The sequence below is a fragment of the Barbus barbus genome (assembly GCF_936440315.1).
Source record: "Barbus barbus genome assembly, chromosome: 26".
In the NCBI taxonomy this organism is placed as follows: domain Eukaryota; kingdom Metazoa; phylum Chordata; class Actinopteri; order Cypriniformes; family Cyprinidae; genus Barbus; species Barbus barbus.
In genome coordinates, this window is record NC_136754.1 from 19,712,368 (window position 1) to 19,734,912 (window position 22,545).

Here is a 22,545-nt window from a genome sequence, read left to right on the forward strand (position 1 = left end):
CTGTTATCCTCGTTTTTCACTCATGTGATTTATGTTCCTTGAACTCATACTGATGCAAAACCACAGTGGATATGAAAACATTTCTTTTTTTTTTCTTTTTTTTCAGAAACTATCAACAATCACAGAGTTTCTCAATTTAATTCATAAATACTGAATTAGTTTTATATTGAATGTAATATTTCGTTCAGAAGGTGTCAGTCGATGATAACATGCCCTCGTGAACTCTTTGGAGTGCAATTCAGTATGGCAATTCAGATTGTTAAACGGCAAATTGCTCTATTCGCATGAGGCTTGATTTGAAAGTCATAGACTGAGCTTTTGAGTACAGATGTTTGTCACAACTGACCATGTTCCCTGCCAATCATTTCCGATTCACATCTAAGTTATTTAATTATGCCTAATGAGAAGCTTTGCTGCAGTCATCAATAATAAACGTGCAACTGGCAAAAAAAAAATAACATCAACATAAACTCTCTCTTGAGGCACTGCAGTAAACTTGAATATCAACATATTTTGCACTCTCAAAAATAGCACTACATTATTAATTTATCCCAGCCGCTTTGGAGCCAACATTATACACGTTTTCTTTTATAACAGAACTTACGTGAACATAAACACATATGCATATGCTGATCAAATTAGATTGAAAAGCACAGTAATGTCAATCATTTCTATTATGTTTACGCACCATTTAATTCCCCATTTTCCAGAAACCATCCTGCTGCTATACTTATCAATAATCATAGCACTTTATCACATATTCCACATATGCTGTGTCCCCACTTCACTGTTTATCCAAGCAGCTTTGAAGATGAGGCAGAGGTTGTGTTTGATCAAAGCGGGGATGGGACCGAGTTCCTTATTAGCATAATATTCATGCAGATCAGAGTTAATGCTCCATAATAGGGCCTGTCGTTGAAACAAATTGCAGGCGTAGCTCTCAGCAATGCCAACCAGAGTACCACAAATTCAAATCAGATTTGGCCGCGGAGGAATAATCGGAGTAGGCGAATTACGCTGTGATGAATTCCTAATATTCCCCGGAAATCTGGAGAGCCCCTCCAGGGTCAACTACATTTTGAGGTGAGACACAAACAATTTGCCTGAGATGTATTACATTCCACCCAGACGAGTGAGGAAATTGGCCACCGCGCAAAGTCAGTCAGTCCTAATAGGAATCCTCATTTCAACAGCATCACAATGGCGAATTATGTGGCTATGACTTTTTGCGTCATTATTGAAGTTTCAATACACCCAAGGCACAGGGCATGTCAAATACAATTGTGAGACTTGCACATTGCTGCTTATAGTATCATGTAAAACTGAATAAAGGAATAACATAGGCTTAAAGTATTTCACTGGAGCTGCTGTTATATTGTGGGTGATAGCTAGACATAGTAGCTGACCTCATTCTTGTGTTCATGGTCATATACAGTATTATGTTTACACTTTTTTTTGGAGGGCAAAATCCTGTAAATTTAATTGAAATTTCATCATCCTTTCATATTTCCTGATAATTTACTCACCCCCATTTCATCCAAGATGTTCATGTCTTTCTTTCTTCAGTTCAAAAGAAATTCGGGGGGGAGGGGTTTAAGGGAAAACATTCCAGGATTGTTCTCCATATATTGGACTTCAATGGAGACCAACAAGGTTGAAGGTTCAAATTGCAGTTTCAATGCAGCTTCAAAGGGTTCTACATGATCCCAGCTGAGGAATAAGTGTCTTCTCTAGTGAAACGATCATTTAAAAAAAATAATAATAATTTATATACTGTTTAACTACAAATGCTAGTCTTGCACTAGCTCTGCGATGTGCGTCCATGACTTCATGCATTACTTTTAGGATTCAAAAGATTTATACACCCAGGATATGCACACAAATGGACCATTTTAAACAATAAACTTACACAAAGATATACAGAGTTCTAGCATGACACCCTAGATGGCACAGTCCGATATGTCTAACTCAATCTGACCTAACGACATCATTATCACATGGCACAGATGATTGGTTCTGTCCTGTATTGTTAGCCAATAAGCTTGCTGCTCAACATTCAGATATATGACTAGTGTTTGCTGTAGCAGTTTGCAGCGTGTTTCAGAAACCCTCCTCCTTCCCCAGCTCCACCTGTATATATCTGCTACGGAGTGATTCATGTATGCTGTATGGGGGTTATTTCATGTATGTTATATTTGCAGCAGCAGTATTTCTTACATGCTCACAGCAGCATGTTATGGATGTGTTGGCAATAGCAAGTACACAGCAGCAGCAGTGTAGCAGATCTATTCCGCCAAGACCAAATACATTAACATTGTCATGGTAATCCCTCTGAGGATTGTCATGACAGAAGTATAAATGTGTCATTCAACATACAACTTTTGAATGGTCCTCCTTCTCCATACTTGTAAACACTGGGTCGGTACTTCCGCCTACATCATGCGTGACCTTACCAAGTCATGGATGCAGAGCTAATGCAAGACGAGCATTTGTGGTTAAAAGTCCCTGTTCAAGTCCACCATATTGAGAAAAATCCTGGAATGTTTTCTGAAGAAAGACATGAACATTTCGGATGATACTGGGGTGAGTAAATTATCACTGCATTTTAATTCAGCAGTGAACTTATGCTTTAAGTCAGTTTTACTCTGACTAAAATGACATTGTGCATATTTATAAATTTGCTAATTTAGTTGCTATAGCAAAAAAATTTAATTTTTTTGTAAGAGATCATTTTACCCCCACTGTTGGGGTAAGATAACCTCCCTACCTGAGCCAAGAAGCCCCAGGCTAAAATTTTACAGAATGTATAAATTACTATATATAGTGTTGTTTATGTAAGATACTAAATCAATTATTCTATTTAAAACTGTATTTTGACAATTTAGTTATTACTAATTGAATAGTCAATGACATGTAAATTTACTCTATTATATACAGAAATATAAATATTTACATATGTGCCGTTTGAAATTTTGCCCTACGTGCCGTTTGAAATTTTCTTCTAAAATGAGCGTTCTTATCAGGCTCCTATGTGTAGGTTCAGTAATTTCACTTTAACCCCTTAACTGTCACCGGCTGCCTAATTGTACTTCAATATATTACCATTAAATCCTAATCTAAACATGACAAACTATATACCGTTGGAAAGGTCCAAGACTCCTAAATAGATATTTTCTCACTGTTTGTTATTAAAACATTATGTAGGAGCAGTAATACATTAATTTATGACAAGAGTGCACCTCAAAACATATACACCATAACAGGAGCTCTGACCTTTGACACAAAAATTCTATTTGTTTCATTTATTTCCTATAACATGTTTTAGTAATCCTCATATATTATATTCCATTTGAAAGCTTACAACCTCAAAATTCATCCTGTGAAAACCGTTTTGAAATCAGACAGTGCGTTACCATAGAAATGGTACTTAAAAATCTTTTCACAGGCTCCTCCCCCTTAGTGGGAGGTGTCATATTCCAAATGTATTACGGTCTTATAGAATCAAAACTTTTTATAATCTTGACAAAATACATGTCATCGGAAAGGTCTGAGTCTCAAGATTCCATATTTGTTAGTTTTGTGATAGGAGTAATATTGAGAGAAATTTATACATTTGTAACAGAAAAATGCATAAAAAAATTCCATGGGGTTTGGATGGCACCCGGTGACTGTTTGTGGTATAACGCCTAAACAAAATTGCATAGTAACCTCAAAAAAAACTTTTTTATATCAACTTTAAATTTGGAACACAACTTATTTAGACATATGTCTTTAATTTTATGCCAAATTTGGATTAAAACATATTTTGTAAAATATAAAAATAGTACAGTACATTTTATTTACAGTAAAAAAAAAATTACTTTAATTTTTTTAAATGATTTCACTTCTGCAATAATCTGCTGATTGTCTTCTTTAAAAAGAGACCACCCTGTATTCAAAAGCATTCATGAATTATAACAATTTATAATATATATATATATATATATCTTTATCTTACAGGCTCCTTAGTTCATTATCATTGATGCAAAAAAAAATAAAAAATCTTCAGCAATTTTGTTATCGAGACTCCAACTTTTAAATTTGTTCCTTTTCCTTCTGCACATTTACATTTCCTCTTGTCCTGTCTTCACTTGTGTTGTGTTTACTTCTCTTTATACGGGTCACATCACAGTTGTCGCTCAACAAAAGTTAGGCCAGATGTCGAGAGCCAGGCAGGTTCTCCAGTAACTAAGGTTGGGTTGACATACAAAAGCGAGCGAACCTTCAACTACACCTGTGAAGTTCAGGAAGATGGACAGCTACGGACTTCACTCGCCTTCCTTTTTGATAAGATGGCTGTCAGATGTCTCTGTGCCTCCACTAGAGTTTACATTTGGAGTCCAAGTCTGCTTCTCACTACAAAGACATCTAAGACTCTCTAATCCTCAAGGCCAGAAGGTGAAGAAAGTTTCCAGGGGTCAAACAGCATGAGTAAAACCATGACACACAGATACTGGTAAAGTTTACTTACTGGACATGCTCAAAATTCTTCTAAGATCTCTTATAAATATTTAAGTTCTCCTTGCTGCAGATATAAGTTCAATGTGCATGTATGCAGTGATGGCATATACCGCAAAATATGTATATTCTCATTTATAAACTAATTAATTTAATAAACTAATTCAAGTATTTTTCAACATATGTAGTTTGTTGCTATTTACTTAAATTATACTTTTGCTAGAAATCATTTTAATTAATTTGGTGCAGGCAGTTCAATTACAGACTTCTGGAGGTAAAAAGCTTTTTTGAGCAATGGCTGTCATTTAAAATTAGCTGTATGTATTTTGAGTCATTTTTTTCAAACAACATATGAATTATTATTTTAAAATAGATGTTTGAGCATTAGCATTACCAAGTCACAGCTCACAATACACATTAGGGAAGGGTCATGTGATCTTCCAATGAGGTGACCAGCTTCATGTAAAATAAAACAGCTTTTATTATAATATGTATTTATCATTTTAAAGAAGGACTAATAATTTCTTCTTGGGCCAAACTTTTTATCGAGGTAAAATAAATTCCACCTTTAACTTACATCTAATGGTATTATGATCTCATCTTTGAACAATTAGCTTTGCCTGATGAGACTTCACATTACAGCCTTCATAGCCTTAGGCATTTGCAAACAATATAAAATCAAGTTTACAATTGATAGTAAACAGCGGGACTGTGATGAGCCTGTGATACACATCAGCTTGAAAATAACTCTTTCACTGAGTCTCAGAGGCCATTGAGTAATAAAACTACAAGATAACATGCATTCTATTCAGCAATAAAATTGTGGTATTCAAGCACAATGACAATAATGGAGAAATTGCCACACAATAGTATTTGGTATTTGTTTTCCCATAATTATTTTTGGAATTATTTTTTTATGAGACAGCATAATAAAAATGAAAGCACAAACATAAAACAATAAACTATTAGATCGTATGAGGCGCCACGTAGGATTTAAATCAAACTTCGCTTATAAATACATACATAAAACACGTGCATATACACCTATAAATTACTCGCATATACATGTATACTATTGGATGTTCAATATATATATATGAAATACACGTGCGCACTAATATGAAATCCATACCAATACATATTATGTTAGTAATGAATCCATATACACTTGTGAATAACTTGCATATACATATAAACTTGACGCATGCATACACCTGTAGACTCTCGCTAATACATACAAACACGATCCATGCATATACACCCACAACAAGACACGCACATACATACAGTATAAACTCGATGCGTGCATATACACCTATAAACACTCGCACATACATATAAACTCGATGCGCGCATATACACCTATAAACACTCGCACATACATATAAACTCGATGCGCGCATATACACCTATAAACACTCACACATACATATAAACTCGTGTTTGTATGTATTAGCGAGAGTCTACAGGTGTATGCATGCGTCAAGTTTATATGTATACACAAGTTATTCACAAGTGTATATGCATTCATTACTAACATAATATGTATTGGTATGGATTTAATATTAGTGTGCACGTGTATTTCATATATATATATTGAACATCCAATAGTAAACATGTATATGTGAGTAATTTATAGGTGTATATGCACGTGTTTTATGTATGTATTGATAAGCTAAGTTTGATATAAATCCTACGTGGCGCCTCATAAGATCGAGTGGAGCTTACAGAGATACATATCGTCAAATTTCCTATATTACATCCTGATTGGGAGTATAACCGAGTTTCACAATAATTTAAAAATCGCAAATGATTTATTTTTAATAGTGGGTGGTCTCACAAATACTGGGCATTGAGCTATAGGGAACTCAACCATAAAGAAAATAGAAAATGGGAGAGGCTTCTGAAGGAAAACACATTCCAGGAGAAACCAAGGTCAGGATGAAACATAACAAGAGGAACTGACATGAAAGTCTGCTTTCTACTTCCTATGAAGACAGACAATATATTTCAGACATTGCTATGTTTCATAGTAATGGGGCATGGGAGTATAGACGCCTCTGTGTGAGGGCTAACGTTTAGACTGCGTTGCATCATAAGATTTCATAACGTAAGCCACACGTCTTCTGTTAAAATGTTAAAAAACAGGGTATATTATTCTTATTCAAAACCATTTCTCAGATTCATTTGAATAGTGAAATGAAGCCCCTTTGTGGCCAAAATTCATGAATATGAGTTATGAACTACACCTCACAGACAATGCCGCTCAGTATAACGCCCTGAGCCATATCTTTAGAGAGTGAGCGCGCAAAGCAAAACACTTACGTTCTCGATTCATAACAGGAGGGAGGAGAGTGGAGTTAAATGAGTCACTGAGTGGTGCCACTCTTAGATAATGGCCAAAGCCCACTGTGGGAGAGCGAGGAGAAAAAAGGCCAATAAAGAATTATTAAATGGATTTTCTTTCTGCCAGCACAAACGCTTGCCGTGCCAGGCGTTCTCCCAGCGGCACCCACCGAATAATATTCAACGGTCCCTCCAATTTCAATATGACAATGCCAACGGCAAAAGCATCACGTCCCTCGCCACTGCACCGCAGATACACTGAACTTGGTGACATCGGCTTGATGATCCAGTTTCGGCTGGTTTTTAATTAACCCGACGGTCAGATCTCAAAGCACACCACTTTAGGGAATTTTACTATTTGGATGAAGGACGGTTAGATACATCCACAGATTAGAGACATAGAGGAGATTTAATTGAATACCCTTTATGATACTCCAGAGGCGATGAATATGTGCACTTCCGTAATGCTGAAATTGGAAAGTAGCCTATTCGTATTAATGCCAAAACATACACTGCATAATAATACAGAATGCTCTATTGAAAAAAATTGTCTAACTGAATGACGATATTGAATGGGTCCATCAAAGTCAATGCCGACGAAAGCACTTACTGTAGCTCCATTTGACGTTAAATAGACCATCATGAAAGCTTAAATTAGAGGTTTTGTTCCACTGTTTTCCCGCAGTTATTAATCATTTATGCGCAATGTCACGAAAAGTAGAAAGTCAATTGGAATGGATGTATTTCTGTAACATGTCTGTCTCGGGTTCACAGCAGGAGGCAGCCACATATCCTCACCGCCATGGTTGTCCAAAGAGCAAAAGTCCTCCTTCGAACGCATTGCAGAAAAACAAATACTGCCTTGATATCATACCGAGCACAAACCCTCCAGAGAGGTGTAGCATATCTTGAATGCTCAATGATCTCATTAACCGCTGCCCATCTCACAGGGAGGCGGAGGTCAGAAGTACACAACACGGTTGTAACCTTTTGTCTCCTGGCAAAATCAATGACTGCAAATTATATTTAGAGTAGATATGGAAAGTGAGACCACTCATCTCGAGTGGCAGCTAAGATAATCATCCGCAATCGCCCGAGTGTCTCTGAAGCTCTCGCCGCTTTAACTAGGAAATTAGGATGAATAACTACACATGCACTAAAAAAGAAACAAATGAATTATACATGAAATTTAAAAACACTGGAACAGTATCTGTGTAAAATGTACTCCAATAATCTTTGTTTTAGTTTACAGCTTTGAAAAGTCCTAAACTCCTGAAACATTGGTGTCAGGATGCACCAATGCGTCTTCCTATAAAATAAAATTCATGGAAAGCATCCTTGTTTTGACATAGACTCCTCAAATCGTGATTTCCTCTTACATTTAATGCTCTCTAAACACTCTGAAACAACAGTGACTCTGTCAAAATCTCTTTCCCAGCAGACATCAGAGGAACTTTGAAGAGGTGCTGTTAGTGTCGATAGACTTTCCTCTTCTTTTATTCTTTCCCTTTTTTCAATGTTAAAGCCCAACCACTGAGAGGCTTTCATTCTGCTTTTGTGTCACAGATGTGACCCACGCTTCTATTCAGTATCTCCGCAGGGGCACACTCAAATGAGCTCTGTTTTTAATGGCATAATGAAGCTCTCTTCCACAGCATCATGGGAAGCCACCGTTAAAGGTTGGAGTTGGTAATGGAGATGCCACAAAGAGGCTCCGAACGCATCGCAAAAGAAATTAATATTATGTTTCAGATAAGATGTCAAACATTGCGGCTGGTTCTTTCTTCGTGCCACCAACATAGCAACGGTAGCCTGGGCTGACATTTCCCATTTTTTATTATGTTTTGTTCTTCATCCTGCTAGGTGCAAGTGCAATCTGCATGCCAACAGCTGTGTTTTTGACAAAGGGAAGCTGGGTTGCGAGTGCGAGCACAACACTACGGGGCCGGATTGCGCACGCTGCAAGAGACACTACCAGGGCCGAGCCTGGAGCATGGGCTCCTACCTGCCCATCCCTAAGGGTACTGCCAATATCTGTGAGTACATCCTGCCATCTCCTTCTTGACATGACTCATGGGAAAGCATAGTGCTCCATCAAGCACCGAAACGTGACCTTTTCAGTTGTGTTCCAAATGACATTTTACTTTGAGAGCAACAAAAAAAGGACCGACAATAAGCCTGTAGGCAGCACATATTACAGAAACTCAGCTTTTTCTACAGCTCCAAAATGTATAATTAGTGGCGAATGGCAGGCTTCTGAAATCAGTGTTATTTTAGTATCACTGATATACTATTATATGTTTTGTGAATATTTTGAATTAGAGTTTAACTTTTATATTTTGTATTTGAGTTTTTAGTAATTTTGTTGTTTTTAGTAGGTTCTCTTATATGTAGTTTTATTCGTTTTAGTACTTCGAGAAATGTTTAGTTTTATTTAGTTATCAGTTTTAATTTTAGTGAACTATAATAACCCTGCTTGAAATTAAGAGGTAAAGATATAAACAAACATTTAATTAAAAACATGCCCATTAAAGACATGTTAAACATTAATGCATCTTTCTCTGAAACTTACATTACATTATATTACATTTTAAAGTATATTCATTTTAATTTTAGTAATTGTTAATAATATAGTAACTTTAAATAGCAATAATATTTCACAATATACTATTTTATTTATATATTTTTATCAAATACTGTAAATGCAGTGTTGATGAGCATTAAACTTACTTAATATATATAATATAATATTTATTTTTCTGCATGGCTGTCAATTATTTCCTCACCTCAACTGCCACTCTTGCATCCTCAGATACCCCTGAAATAAAAGCTAAAAATCTATTGTTATTAGCTTGTTTGTGCTTCTCCCAACCTGTGAGAGCCAGAAGTCATCCTCTTCTTTAGCTTCATCTTGGCATTGAGTAGTGGCACATCTGTCAAGTTCTCAACCCAAGGCAGGGGGCTCATTGCCCTAATAAATCGAATGAAGTCAGTAACTGTAGCTCAGGGACAGCGAGAGGCTCGGCACTGTCCAGATGGTGGGAGGAGAAGCCTCTGGCCCCCTCAGTGCAGGTCCACTCAAAACTTAGTCACTGCCATCAAGCACAAGCCATATACTTATGCAATCCCAAGCAAAGGACGTTTTACTGGATGCTGCATCGCAAGGAGGAATGTGGTAGCGACATTTCGGTTTATGAATTTTCTTTTCTGCATTCTCAACACTGCAGTGATGCATGCGAGATCTTTTATAGCAATATTAGATTCAGTGCACCTGAAGTGCTTTTGTGTGAGTATACATGCTTTTGAAAGCCTTTAATATCGCTCCAGCCCCCCACCCCGTTATGAAGGCCCTCATAATGCAGGGGCAAAGCTCAGACTGACAGCCAGTTATTAAAAACCCAATACCGGGACACATCTGTGCCCAACAGAGGAAACCAAGGACCACCTATATCAAAAGCAATTTTAGCACCTGTTTTGGCAAGAAATCCACAATGCAACAGGCTTGCATATGAAATCAAAATAACATTATTGCCCCTGCAGGTTTGGTGAAATCAATAGTCCTCGACTGTTGCATCGTTCCCCTTCTCGTAAATGAGCACGATCGCAGCGACATGCCACTTCTCCTACGCTGTTCGTATTACATGTGAGGTTATGAAACATATGGCTCTCACATAAAGATAAATTTGCTGAAAGTGCAGAATTTAATTAAGCTGTAATAGCTTTCATCTGTCATCAAGTCTTCTGCCGTGATCACAAGGGCAATTTATTTCTATGTTAAGATTCATGGTATGCAGGACCCTGCTCATGCAGATATATGGCTGCATGTGACCTCACGTCTAATAATGAAATCCATGACTTTGTCTGGTGGGATGGGCTTAGAGAGTCAGGAGGGAACATTTTGTGTGAGAGCGAAAGTGTCCTGCTGTGCCAATACACCAGCACCATACTGCCAGACACAGCAGAGGAGATTTCTCTATGCATCAAACAAGGCTGGGAAGGGCCAAGTTTTTGATTACACTGGGTTTGAGTTAACTAATGGGTTACTGTTCATTTTTTTTGCCGCAGCAAAATGCTAATCATCGTGGTTGAGGACTGAGAATGTGTCCAATTTATTTCCTGAGTTTAAATTGGATTTTTAACATTGCATTTAAAATTTATGAAGGGGACTATATATATTCATAGAAATTTCTCAGTGTATTTTTGTCAGTGTTGGGGAGTTACATGTAACAGAATTACGTAATTTAATTACAAAATAAATGTTACTGTAAAATGTGTAAGTAAATTACAGTTACTTATGAAAATGTTAGTGACTACAAAGGGGATTAGATCTGAATATTTTCACACACAAACACACAGATTTGTTTGATTTCATTCCCAAATTGCATTGACCTCTAAAATATGAGACACCAATGTTTCGGACAGAGAATAGGACACATGCTTTTTCGATAACTGTTTTATTTCATATTTGGGTTTATGTATATTTTTTTTTTTTCAAATGCATTGTTAGATGCCAGTGTTTCCTGTCGTAGCAAAGCAAATATTTGATTTCAAAAACAGTATTATAACCACTAAACTACATATTATGATTTTTTATTTTTCTTTAACCTCAGAACTATCTCAAAGTAAGAAGAAGTGCTAAAGACTGCTTTTGTGGTGACTGTGCTTTAAAATTATTAAATTCAAGTTTCTGAGAATAATCGGTGTTGAGTGCCTGGTTTAAATGTTTTAAAATGACAGTTGAGAACATTCATTAGAAATTTAGAAAGGTAATCAAATGTAATTTGTTACATTACTTTATTAAAGTAATTAAAATAGTTACACCACTAATTACATTTTAAATAGGGTAACTTGTAATCTGTAACCTATTACATTTCCAAAGTAACCTTCCCAACACTGATTACAATTAATGTTATTATTGTTAATGAAAATTACATACAGGTGTGTTATGTGTATGATCCCGTTTATAGGTAATTTTACTAAAAATGTAAATATATAATAATAATTCTATAATATATAGATATTAAATATATATTCTTATTTGTATATACATATCTGTACATATGTATATATTGTACAAATGTATAACTATATATTCTGATTTACATTTATATGTTCTGACTTGTGACTATACTGTATATATTATTTCCTGTTTGGTCATTTATAATATATACTGTGGCGGGAGGAGCAAACGACAGACACAGTGGGTGTGGCGTCAAGCCTTGGAGAGGTTTTTATTAAACAATAAAAAGGGAAAATAAAGTGTCCAAAGGGGAAAAGTGTCCAAATAAACGGGGAATCTGGTGTCCTCGTTGTGCTGCGGGGCTTGTGCAGGAGGGTAGTGTTCAGAAGGGAAGGGTCCAGGGAAGGGGCGGAGTCCGGTGGCCGCACGCGCTCCCCTCTCGGGGCCGGGAGCGAGTGGCGGCGGCGTCTCTTGCGCGGCTTCTTCCATCTCCTGGGCCCCCGGCGCTTCTGGGGGATTCGACGGCCCGGCATCCTGGCCCGTCAGCCGCCTAACGGGTGCGGCAGTCCTCCTCGACGCTCCCTTCCTGGACCCACGAGGACACCAGCGTGCATGCACGGGGTAGAGACCGGTCTCCCGAGGAGAGGCGCGCTCGGCGTTTAAACAGCGGCGGTGATGAGGCTCTATTAACATCAGGTGCGCCTCATCACACGCCGCCAGCCCTGGGTGTTCAGCGCCCCTCCTCTCTCACACACCCACTCCCGTCGGGAGCCTGGTGAAGGGCGGCGAATACGGGACGGGGTGGTGATGATAGAAAGGGGGGAGGCAGCCGACTCGTCACAATACATATGGTGGACGGTATATGCTTTACTTACCTTCCAGCTTTCAGTAAGGACATCAGATATGCAGGGGGGAAAAACAAAACAATCAAAAGAGGTTCTGTGCAGTCTATATAACGTTCTGATTATAATGATTGTTGCGGATTCCACTTCCTCACAAGCAATGACAGAACTGAATAGTTTCAGGAGAAATTCAAACCACATGAAACCTAAGAAGTTTTCTCTTTCATTAGTCAAGAACAACACAATGTTTTGTGACTACATTCAATTTATTTGTATTGCAGTTCTGTCAATTTCCTGTCATTCAAATTCCAATTCAATATCCAGCGGGACGTGACAAATTTAATTGAAATTCCAGCTCATGAACTGAAAGGAAGCCAATTTCATTTCATGAAATTCATGCCTATGAATTTATGCTCCGTGTATAGTTTTGTGGAATTGATCGTATTCGTTTATGCCCAAATGTCACATTAGCATTGCATTCTTCATATAAACAGCAAAAATGCATGAAATACTTATAATGCGTGTGTGGCAGCCTTAACCAGGCAGAACCTTAAGATCTTGATCTTATGCTTGCGGAGGAGGATTTTCAATTCTGTGCTCTTGTTGTGTCCCATGTGGGAAGAACAGGTGCTTGAGAAGTGAAGAATTATGTTTGTTCGGTACTTTTTTGATAAATAAGATGTATTTTGGTTTAATCAATGCACACTGAGCTCATCTACCAGCTGTCCACTTCTGCCTGTTTTCCAGACTTGTCATTCATAGCTCAGGTGAGCAGAATTTCCAATTAGCTTTGAGTCGCTAATGCTATAATGAGGCCTATGATGTGCCGTGAGAGAGAATTCAACCACGTCTGAGTCTAAACTCTTTTGGGGATAAATATAATGTGGCGATAAAATATCTGTTAGTCGCTGTTGCTAGGTTAAGCATTATACAAAACAAACCTGGAAACTATAAAACAAAAGATCACATAAAGCACCTCAGTGGTCTGTGGTTCTGTAGCAATTGCATGCTGAGATATTCAGTGCTGTTATTCTTTGAACAGTGTCCTATAGACTGACTGGAGAGCAGCGCGTAGGTACAATGGTTTGAAATGTCAGGCCTGTCATAATAGTTAATGATTGAAAATAATCATATAAAAAAGAATCTGATGGATAGAAAAGTTAAATCATTTATTAAAATGTGTGCTAGCTAACAGCACTCCTGATTAATGAATAATAAATAACATAAAACACTCTGGCAGGCTGCGTGTACTCTAGCAGTTAAAAGAAAGAGCTACACAATTATTTTTGTAGACAAATGCAAATTGTGCCTATGCATTTAATCACTAAATTAACATTTGTATTTATTCTAAATGCTGGAGTGGGTAGTAGAAGAAAAACGATCAACGAGTATGGAAACTCCTTCAATATGGTTTAAAAAATCCTGCATACTGCCATTAGTGTTATTTTATAATGTGATGAAACGTACATTAGTTTACATTTAGGCTAAATATAATATTTTGCAATGTATCCCATAATTTTCTAATGTACTACTGTCCTTGAGTTGCAGCCCTGTTTAATTAAAAATATTATTTTTATAATTAAAAAAAATATATATATTCTTTAGAAATAAAACAGGTGCTTGAAAAATACATTCATTCATACATACATACATACATTTCAAAAAATGAACTACTGGCCCAAAAGGTCAAAAAAAAGAAAAAGAAAAAAAAAACTCATTGTTGATCCCTGCCAATGCAAGTGTGCTTTTTGAAACAAATAACAGTTTTCAACCCAGTTTTGTAATTGCCGGTGATGATACTGTGGCACACAGAACCGCTCATTACAATCAAAGAGTGGCCAGAATCATATGAGCTGGTTTGATTGTGTTTTTTCCTCCATATCTGATGTCCTCACTGAAAACATGAAGTTGTGATGCAAGGTTATCACATATTTATCACATATGACTTTTTTAAAAGGCTTCTGTAAATGGAGTTTAATTCATGCAAGCTCTTTCTTTTTTTCCCCAGGTATCCCGAATAATCTTGGCACCTCTGGTGAGTTTTTCACTCATGGCATAATGGACATCTTTTGTATTGTGTTTATATAGATAAGGTGATAAAAGTGACTGAAACCCAGTAGATTAACACTAGGTTAATAAATAATACTGAATAAAAGCCAATAAATATTTTGATTCTTATTTTTCATTTCATCAAGTTCGACCGAATGCTTCTTCTCTTGGAGCAGCAAACCGAAATCAAGGTAAGACTTTCAGAAATCATCTCATTAATGCCTGTAAAACATCCAACCACAGAATTTGTTTTTTCCAGTTTGAGGATCCAAACCCTCATACTAACAAAGCGCCTTTGTTTATGTCTACTTTGATCTCCTCTACGATTTCAGTCTAGTCTCAAATCTCAAAAGACTGTCCATGCAACAGTTTTGAGTGACTCATTGTTTCTCATTGTCAGTTAGTTTGTTGATGACACCGTTATGTTTAGAATTAGAAAACAATGACATGAAAAAAATGTTAACGTTGTCCTATTCAAAAACTCATCATGGCTATGAACTGTGATTTGATAGTTTCTAATGCTAGTCAGAGGCTGCTGAAATGTATTTTATCACTAGCATATACATAGATGGTCTCAAAGCTTAAGGATGAACTAAAATAAATGTTGATTTCATGGGGTCTTTAAGAAAAGAGGATTGAAAAAACTGAAGGCTTCTCATTTTCAGCTCTCCTGCTGATTGTGAGTGACAGAGAGTGGTCTCTTTTCTGTCAGGACCAAAAGCAGAACAAAATAGAGGATTGTGAGATCGTGAGAATCTGTCTGGTTGTTCAACACCTTACATCTTCTAGATCCAAACCTTCTTTTAGTAAGTAGCCAGCGGACAGTAGTGTTTAATGATGACCTCCCGGATATCAGGCTCTTCTAATAACCTCTCAAATGTAATTAGTCTCAAGTATCTGTTTTCTTCTGCCTGGCCTCTTCATGGAAAAGAAGAGTGAAAGTGAGAAAAAAAAAGACGAGATGGTGGTAGGTTTATGTACACAGATTTCAAAGGCTTGATTGAAATTAATATCTCGAGCAGATGAATACAGTTCAGAAACCATCACTCAGACCATAAAAATAATAAAAGAGATACACAGGGTAGAAAAGATTGCTGGAAAATATGTGCACTGGACACTGAAATTTGTTAATGAGTAGTAATTGCTGATAATCAATAAAGACAATGTATGATATGGGAACTTACAGTAAAATAGCTTGATGATGAGCAGAAGGCACAATATTCTTAATTTATTCTAAAACAGTGGTTTTCAAATGGTGAATAACAGCATGAAAATGTCTTACAGGTCTAAATTTTTAAACATTACCAATTATAAAACAGTTATACAACAAGAGTGTAATATTATAGTGATATCAGAACTCCAACCGTTTCACCGTTTGTATCATGTATAAACCATTTGCAGGATTTCTCTCAGAGAGTGTCATGGCATGCGCCCAAATCCATTATAATTTTAGAAATAATACTGTCACAGAATGTAGTTGTAGCTTTTTTAGGCAAGAATTTACTTCTATAGACTTCAAATATGCGGTTTGTTAATAAAGATAACATCTAATTGAAAATTTCCTTCAATGTTTTTGGAGATGTGCATCAGCGACCGTTCGGTACTCATAACCCACCAAGAGCAACCTTACCTCGGCCAGATCTTCTGGAATTTACCACTGGCTCTGATGTCTCTACTAGTGAATAAACATGAGATATAATTAATTTTGGGTAAATCTAATCAGCAGTCTTTGGTCTCATTAATTCATTAATTGTTCCATAGCAAATAGTTTTGGCAGAGGGCAAAATCTAATCACGTTATATTTTGTGTAACTTGCTGTATATCAGAGCGCTGCCTTTGTACTTTTGAATGAATTGAATTGACATTTTCAAATTAGTAATGGAGGCTTGAGCTCTGTGGCGGAAGGAAGTAGTTCTGTGCAAAAGAGAGTTTTTAAAGACAACCCAAGAAAAAATGGCTGTATATCAGCAAGCTGTGTTTACCTACAGCACTTGTGTGATATTTTTTGGAAATAGTCTCATTTTACAACTCCCCTAGAGTTAAACAGTTGAGTTTTACCGTTTTTGAATCCATTCAACCGATCTCCGGGTCTGGCGGTAGCACTTTTAGCGTAGCTTAGCATAGATCATTGAATCGGATTAGACCATTAGCATCTCGCACAAAAATTACCAAAGAGTTTCAATAATTTTCCTATTTAAAACTTGACTCTTCTGTAGTTACATCGTGTATTAAGACCGACGGAAAATGAAAAGTTGCGATTTTTCTAGGCCGATATGGCTAGGAACTATACTCTCATTCCGGCTAGAAACTATACTCTCATTCCGGCATAATAATCAGGGAACTTTGCTGCCGTACCATGGGTGCAGCAGGCGCAATGATATTACGCAGCACCTGAAAGTAGTCCCAAGCTATATCATAACTAGTTACCTAGCTGGGGACTACTTTACTTTAGCTTTAAATAGGAAAATTATCTAAACTCTTTGGTCATGTTCGGTCTTTGGTCTAATCCGATTCAATGATCTATTCTAAGTTAAGCTAAAAGTGCTACTGCCAGACCCGGAGATCTGCTGAATGGATTCAAAAACGGTAAAACTCAACTGTTTAACTCTAGGGGAGTTGTAAAATTAGCCTATTTCCAAAAAAAGTGGAGTGTTCCTTTAATCTCATTTAGACATTGCTGATTATCTAATTAAGAACTATCTCAGTTCTCACTATAATTAGTTAATCCTGTTTCCATATTAGTTAATAGGACAGTAGAATCTGAAGTGTTACTATAGTACTGAATTACTTCCTGCATAGTTACCTATTAATGACTCACCATTATTCTAAAGCATTATCGCTAAACTGAATAAGATTTTTAGTCTCATCCATAATAGTACACCACCCTGAGGTTCATCTTTAAAAGGAGCACTGAAACCTCTTCTCTGACCTGTCAGGGAACGAATAGATCTGTCGCATGCATGCGTCACTATTGCTCAACTCAGGAGCTGCCTGTTCTGTTCCGTTAGCGTGTGAAAAAGTCACCATAGTCGGCGAAGGTGCGATACAGCACATATATCTCCCAGGGAGAGACAGACCTCGGCCAGGGTTCACACCTCAGTTTTTTCTTAGGTCAGAAGGTAAAGCGCAACACAAGTGCAAATGCAATCTAAGCCACTGTACACTACATGTGACGGATGATCTTGCACGCCTTTGACGATGAAAATGAAGACCGGGACAGACGTGAGTGTCTGTGTGTTCAGTGCTCCCTCGGTGCATATGTACATATTTGAAGAAAGAAGCAGTCAAAGGAGCAGTAGCAGCGGGTCTGTCTTCTGGGTACACGTGAACCGCACCCTTCGCTCGAATCTAATCTTGGGTACAGATGCTCATGGAAAGACAATAGCTCTGTAGGGTCCTCTGGAGGCCTGTCAGCATTTGGTTAATCCCATACACAGTGAACAAAGTAAACTCCAAGCCTGGAGATTTAAAGTTTAAATCCCAGCAAAATCTTTCCAGAGTTGTCGCTCAAAACGGACACTGAGCTTTTCTGAGCACCAGTTAAACCATGCCAGATGGGCTTTTTCGTGGAGAGATTTGATAAAAAAAGTGATATTTCAGGGTTAAATTTGTCCTCAGCACTTAAAATGCTTAAAAGTGTCTCTTTTGAAGTGATGCAATTCTGTTTGTTTGTATAATAGTAGAATTTCAGTAATAGTGCAGAAAAAACGGTCTATATTTAAACTAGGGATGCTCCGATCGATCGGCCGGAGATCGGTATCGGCCGATATTCACATTTTATGACTCGATCGGTACTCATACATTTGGCCGATCTCATGTACCGATCACAATTTGATGATGTCAACGCGTGGCGACGTATATGATGCATGGGGACATATGCTGCATTTATTAATAAAGCGTTTATTAATAAAACAAAATATCTTCTTTGGCCATATTAGCCTACTCAATAGCATTAACAGAGGCTTTACTCCTTTTAAACTTTATCTGGAATGTCACCGTTTCTGTCACTGCAACTTCCCGATCAGGCGAACACACACACAAATGAAATCGTCTGCCTAATGAAAAGAATGTAGTTAATATTGCATCATTTATGATTTATTTTATCCACCAGCGACCCAACCGCAAATAATCAGAATGCATTTTTTTATTACCCGACCCGCGGATTATCCGCAGCGCCCATGGATAACCGTGAAACTACTCCGTTTTGTTCTTTCAGTAGTTTAAATGTTTCAATTTCTTTTTTCCTCTTCAGTCTTATATTGGACAGCATTAAACCTTATGAGTTATATCAGACTTCGCCATATTAAAGTTTAAATGTTTCTATTTGTTTTGTCCTCTCTCTAACATTGGATAATCAAAACGTTCTCATCTTGACCAGAAAAGAATAACAGTTTCAAAGTTTAAATTCCAACCTAGCCATCTAACAACAATTATATATATATGTGTGTATATATATATATATATTGCGAAATGTAGATCAGAAACGTCTTGTTACATCTGGTTTGAGTCATATTTTATAGATAGATAAATAGATGTATTTGCAGCATTGTTTTTTTCTGTTGTATTTTAGTGAAAGTAATCTATAATTTTGCCTCTCACCGTGTTTCTGTTGTTGTTAAAATAACCACGGCAGCTCTTGAACTTGGCACCGGCGCGCATCCGGAGAGAGAAAGCGCACGGAGCTGAAAGGGCTTGAATAAAGCGTGTTTAGCTTTAGATAAAAATACGAGGATATGTAAATAAAATGTAAATGTAAATAAAAAATGGCTTCTGATTGATCAATACATTGTTCCAGCAATGCTAACATGCACAATATAGCAATGATTTTGATGCGGAAAACCTCTTCACCGTGTCACTGTGCAGCTCACACAGCCGATCATTATAAAAAATAAAATACATAGTTTGTCCTATAATAAGTTTTAGTATTATTTAGCAATCATTTTGTGGCCATGCTACATTGTACACACTTGTGTTGGGCCTAATAGCATCTTTTAAGTGTGATTACATTAGTGATTTATTATAGTCTCGCTGACTGGGGCTGTGTTTCCCGAAACTGGTGTTATCCAATATATGATCGAAAATTCTGTCGTTATCAGCATATTTCAGTTTAACGATTTAGTGTTTCCAAAACCCATAGTTCCAATGAATGTGCATCAACAGCCTCAAAAATTTGTGTGATTGGAAATTTAGTTATTGGTCTGTGGTTAGAAACATGGTTTATTGTTACTTGTTACAGTAAATAGATCATGCTCGTAAACAAAATAAGCAATCTAACATGTAGTACAATTTATATTTTTCATTTTATATATGTACAAAGCTCTACATCTTTTATTAGTTTGTCAAGAGAATGAAGAGTGTGCATGTGCGTAAGTGGTTTATTACCATGGGAAACTCACGAGTATACTGCAACTGGATAAAACATCTGGAAATAAAGCAAAACAGTGGAGAACAAATAGCAAATGATTCTTCAGATGTCATGTTGATTATTTACAACAATAATCTGACATGAATTCAATCTTGAACCAATTAATTTTTCAAAGTTATTACTCCACTGCCTGCTTGATGTCATCAACAGCAGTTGTTGATTGTTGAAGCAACATGGCTCAAACAACAACTGTGAAGAGTTACCGCAGTTTAGACAGACTAGCGAGTTAATTTCTCCAATAATGCAGTGTTATTAATGTTAGTTAAGCAGTTACGTCTTATGTATGGGAAACGCACCTCTGGTCAGACTGGTTTTAGAGGGTCAGCTAAAAAACTGAACTAGTTAAACTCTAGTTTGGCTAGGCTGGGAGACCATCGTAAAGACCTAAGGTGTCTGGTTTAAATGGGGTTTAATAGGACTGTTGCTCATAGTTTTGTTCTGTCCCTGCTTCTCAGAGGACCAAGATGAAATCCATCTGAATGAAGAAAGCAGCATGTAATTACACCCAGTTTCTGAGCAAATAGTCCTGTCTCTCCTCCCAAAGCAAATATTTTCCTCAATAATGGAAGCTAGCACAATGCAATAGCAATCATCTTTTTTCCACTAAAGAGCTTGTTTACAGGTCAAGGGAGATTAGAGCAATTCGGACTGGATTGGCACCATGACATAAATTTCATTGCACACCACTTCACTGTTTGTCTTGAATTCGAACTTGAAATTTGAAGGAGTAGAAAAGCCTTGAATCTTAATTATGTGGTGTTTATTTTTAATTTCACAATAATTAGATTATGGATCCAACATCAGAAGTGTCAAAGCATTGTTGAACGGTTCATTTAACAATAGGTGTTGATTGAGTTTGCTGTAAACTTCACATGCTAAAAAGCACCAATCAACCTGGAGTTACCAGCAATGCAGCATCAAACCAGTCTCACAAAACAATCAGAAATTTTACAAGGTGATCACATATGAATTCATACGAAAACTAATTATTTTAAGAAGAAATAAGGCAGCACTTTAGTATAAGGACCAATTCTCACTTTTAACAAGTTGCTTATTAACATGCCTATTAGCCATTATCACATTGGCTGTTTATTGGTATACATAGAACACATTTTCTGTGTGACCATATTCTACATCCCTAATTCAACCCAATACCTAAATTTAACAATTACATTACTAACTATTAATGAACAGCAAATTAGGAATTTATTGATGCAAAAGTTGTAGTTAATGGTTTGTTAATATAGCCAGAATTGGACCTTAAAATAAAGTGTAACTGAAAAAATTAAATAAAATATGAAGTACTAAAAATCTGATTAATTAGCCACCAATTTGCCAAAAGGTAAAATAGTAAGGAATTGCCGTGAGATTGTGTTGGCAGCATTTGGACTTTCACTGGTAGCTCCATGTCAGATATTTACCAAAAGTCAGCAGTGGTGTTTTCGATTTTGGTCACACACTGAAAAATGTGTCACACAAAGATACATTTCCTGCCCTAAATCCCACCTCTCACTCTATGATTAATCATATCACTTCTGCAATATTACAGTGGGACTAACATCCCCCGTGGTGTCCTTAAAAGACACTGCTGAGCCTCTTGCCAGCACCCATCATAAACAATCACACACACAGCAACCTGATGATCATCTTGATGGATGCACTTTTTTCCTGGAAAGTGTTTCCAAGTTGGGGGAGGGAAGCAATGCATGTTCACCTCTCTTTTTCTCTGCTCCCCACAGCTCGAGTGTGTGACAATGTGCTCCTGCGCTGTCAGAACGGTGGTGTGTGTCACCACCACCAGCGCTGCCAGTGTCCGGCCGGTTTCAGCGGCATACTGTGTGAGAAGGCCCAGTGCCAGGGTGACTCTTGCGAGGATCTGCAATCCAGTCAGCCGTCCCTCCACCCCCCGCCCACGGCCCAGACTCTCCTTCTGGCTCTTCTTTCTCTCATCCCCTCCCTGCTGGCCACCCGGGACCTTACATTATTCTGAGGGGAATGCTTTTGCCCCAAAGACATTCTCCACAGGGGCTCCAATCATGACTTCCTGTTAGAGGACACACAACGACTGAAAAGAAATGCTCCTTTGATGAGAAAAAAAAAAAAAAAAAAAAGAAACATCTTTTTAGGAAACCGTAAAGTTTTCTACTCAGTACTATGTCAATTAAAGTTTGCCAGAGATGATGGATAAACTGAAAAAACAGAAACTGCAAGAGGATCAAAAAAAGAACAACAACATTAAAAAAAAGCTGACACTAATGGCCGTCTTTGTCTTTGTTGAAAATGTTAGGAAGAAATCAAATCAATTCACTGTTACACTTCTCTGAAGCTATCCGTCAGATAAAACTTTATCTCAAGCCTCAGAGCGCAGAAACACTGCAATACAATTTTTTTTTTTGAGACAAATCATCAATGTGAAGATGAATCAA

General features: G+C 37.2%; 1 protein-coding gene across 1 annotated transcript in view; it reads left to right on the forward strand.

The window, feature by feature from the left end:
- ntng1b (netrin g1b) overlaps window positions 1–22,109 on the forward strand; it is a gene marked incomplete at both ends in the record, with an annotated part of 61,520 nt that extends 39,411 nt beyond the window's left edge. Inside the window, 3 exons of the mRNA XM_079379928.1 lie at window positions 8,410–8,532; window positions 8,707–8,879; window positions 21,859–22,109. Coding sequence (XP_079236054.1) covers window positions 8,410–8,532; window positions 8,707–8,879; window positions 21,859–22,109 — 547 coding nt within the window. The remainder of the gene's footprint in view (window positions 1–8,409; window positions 8,533–8,706; window positions 8,880–21,858) is intronic.
- Between the last annotated feature and the right edge of the window lie 436 nt (window positions 22,110–22,545).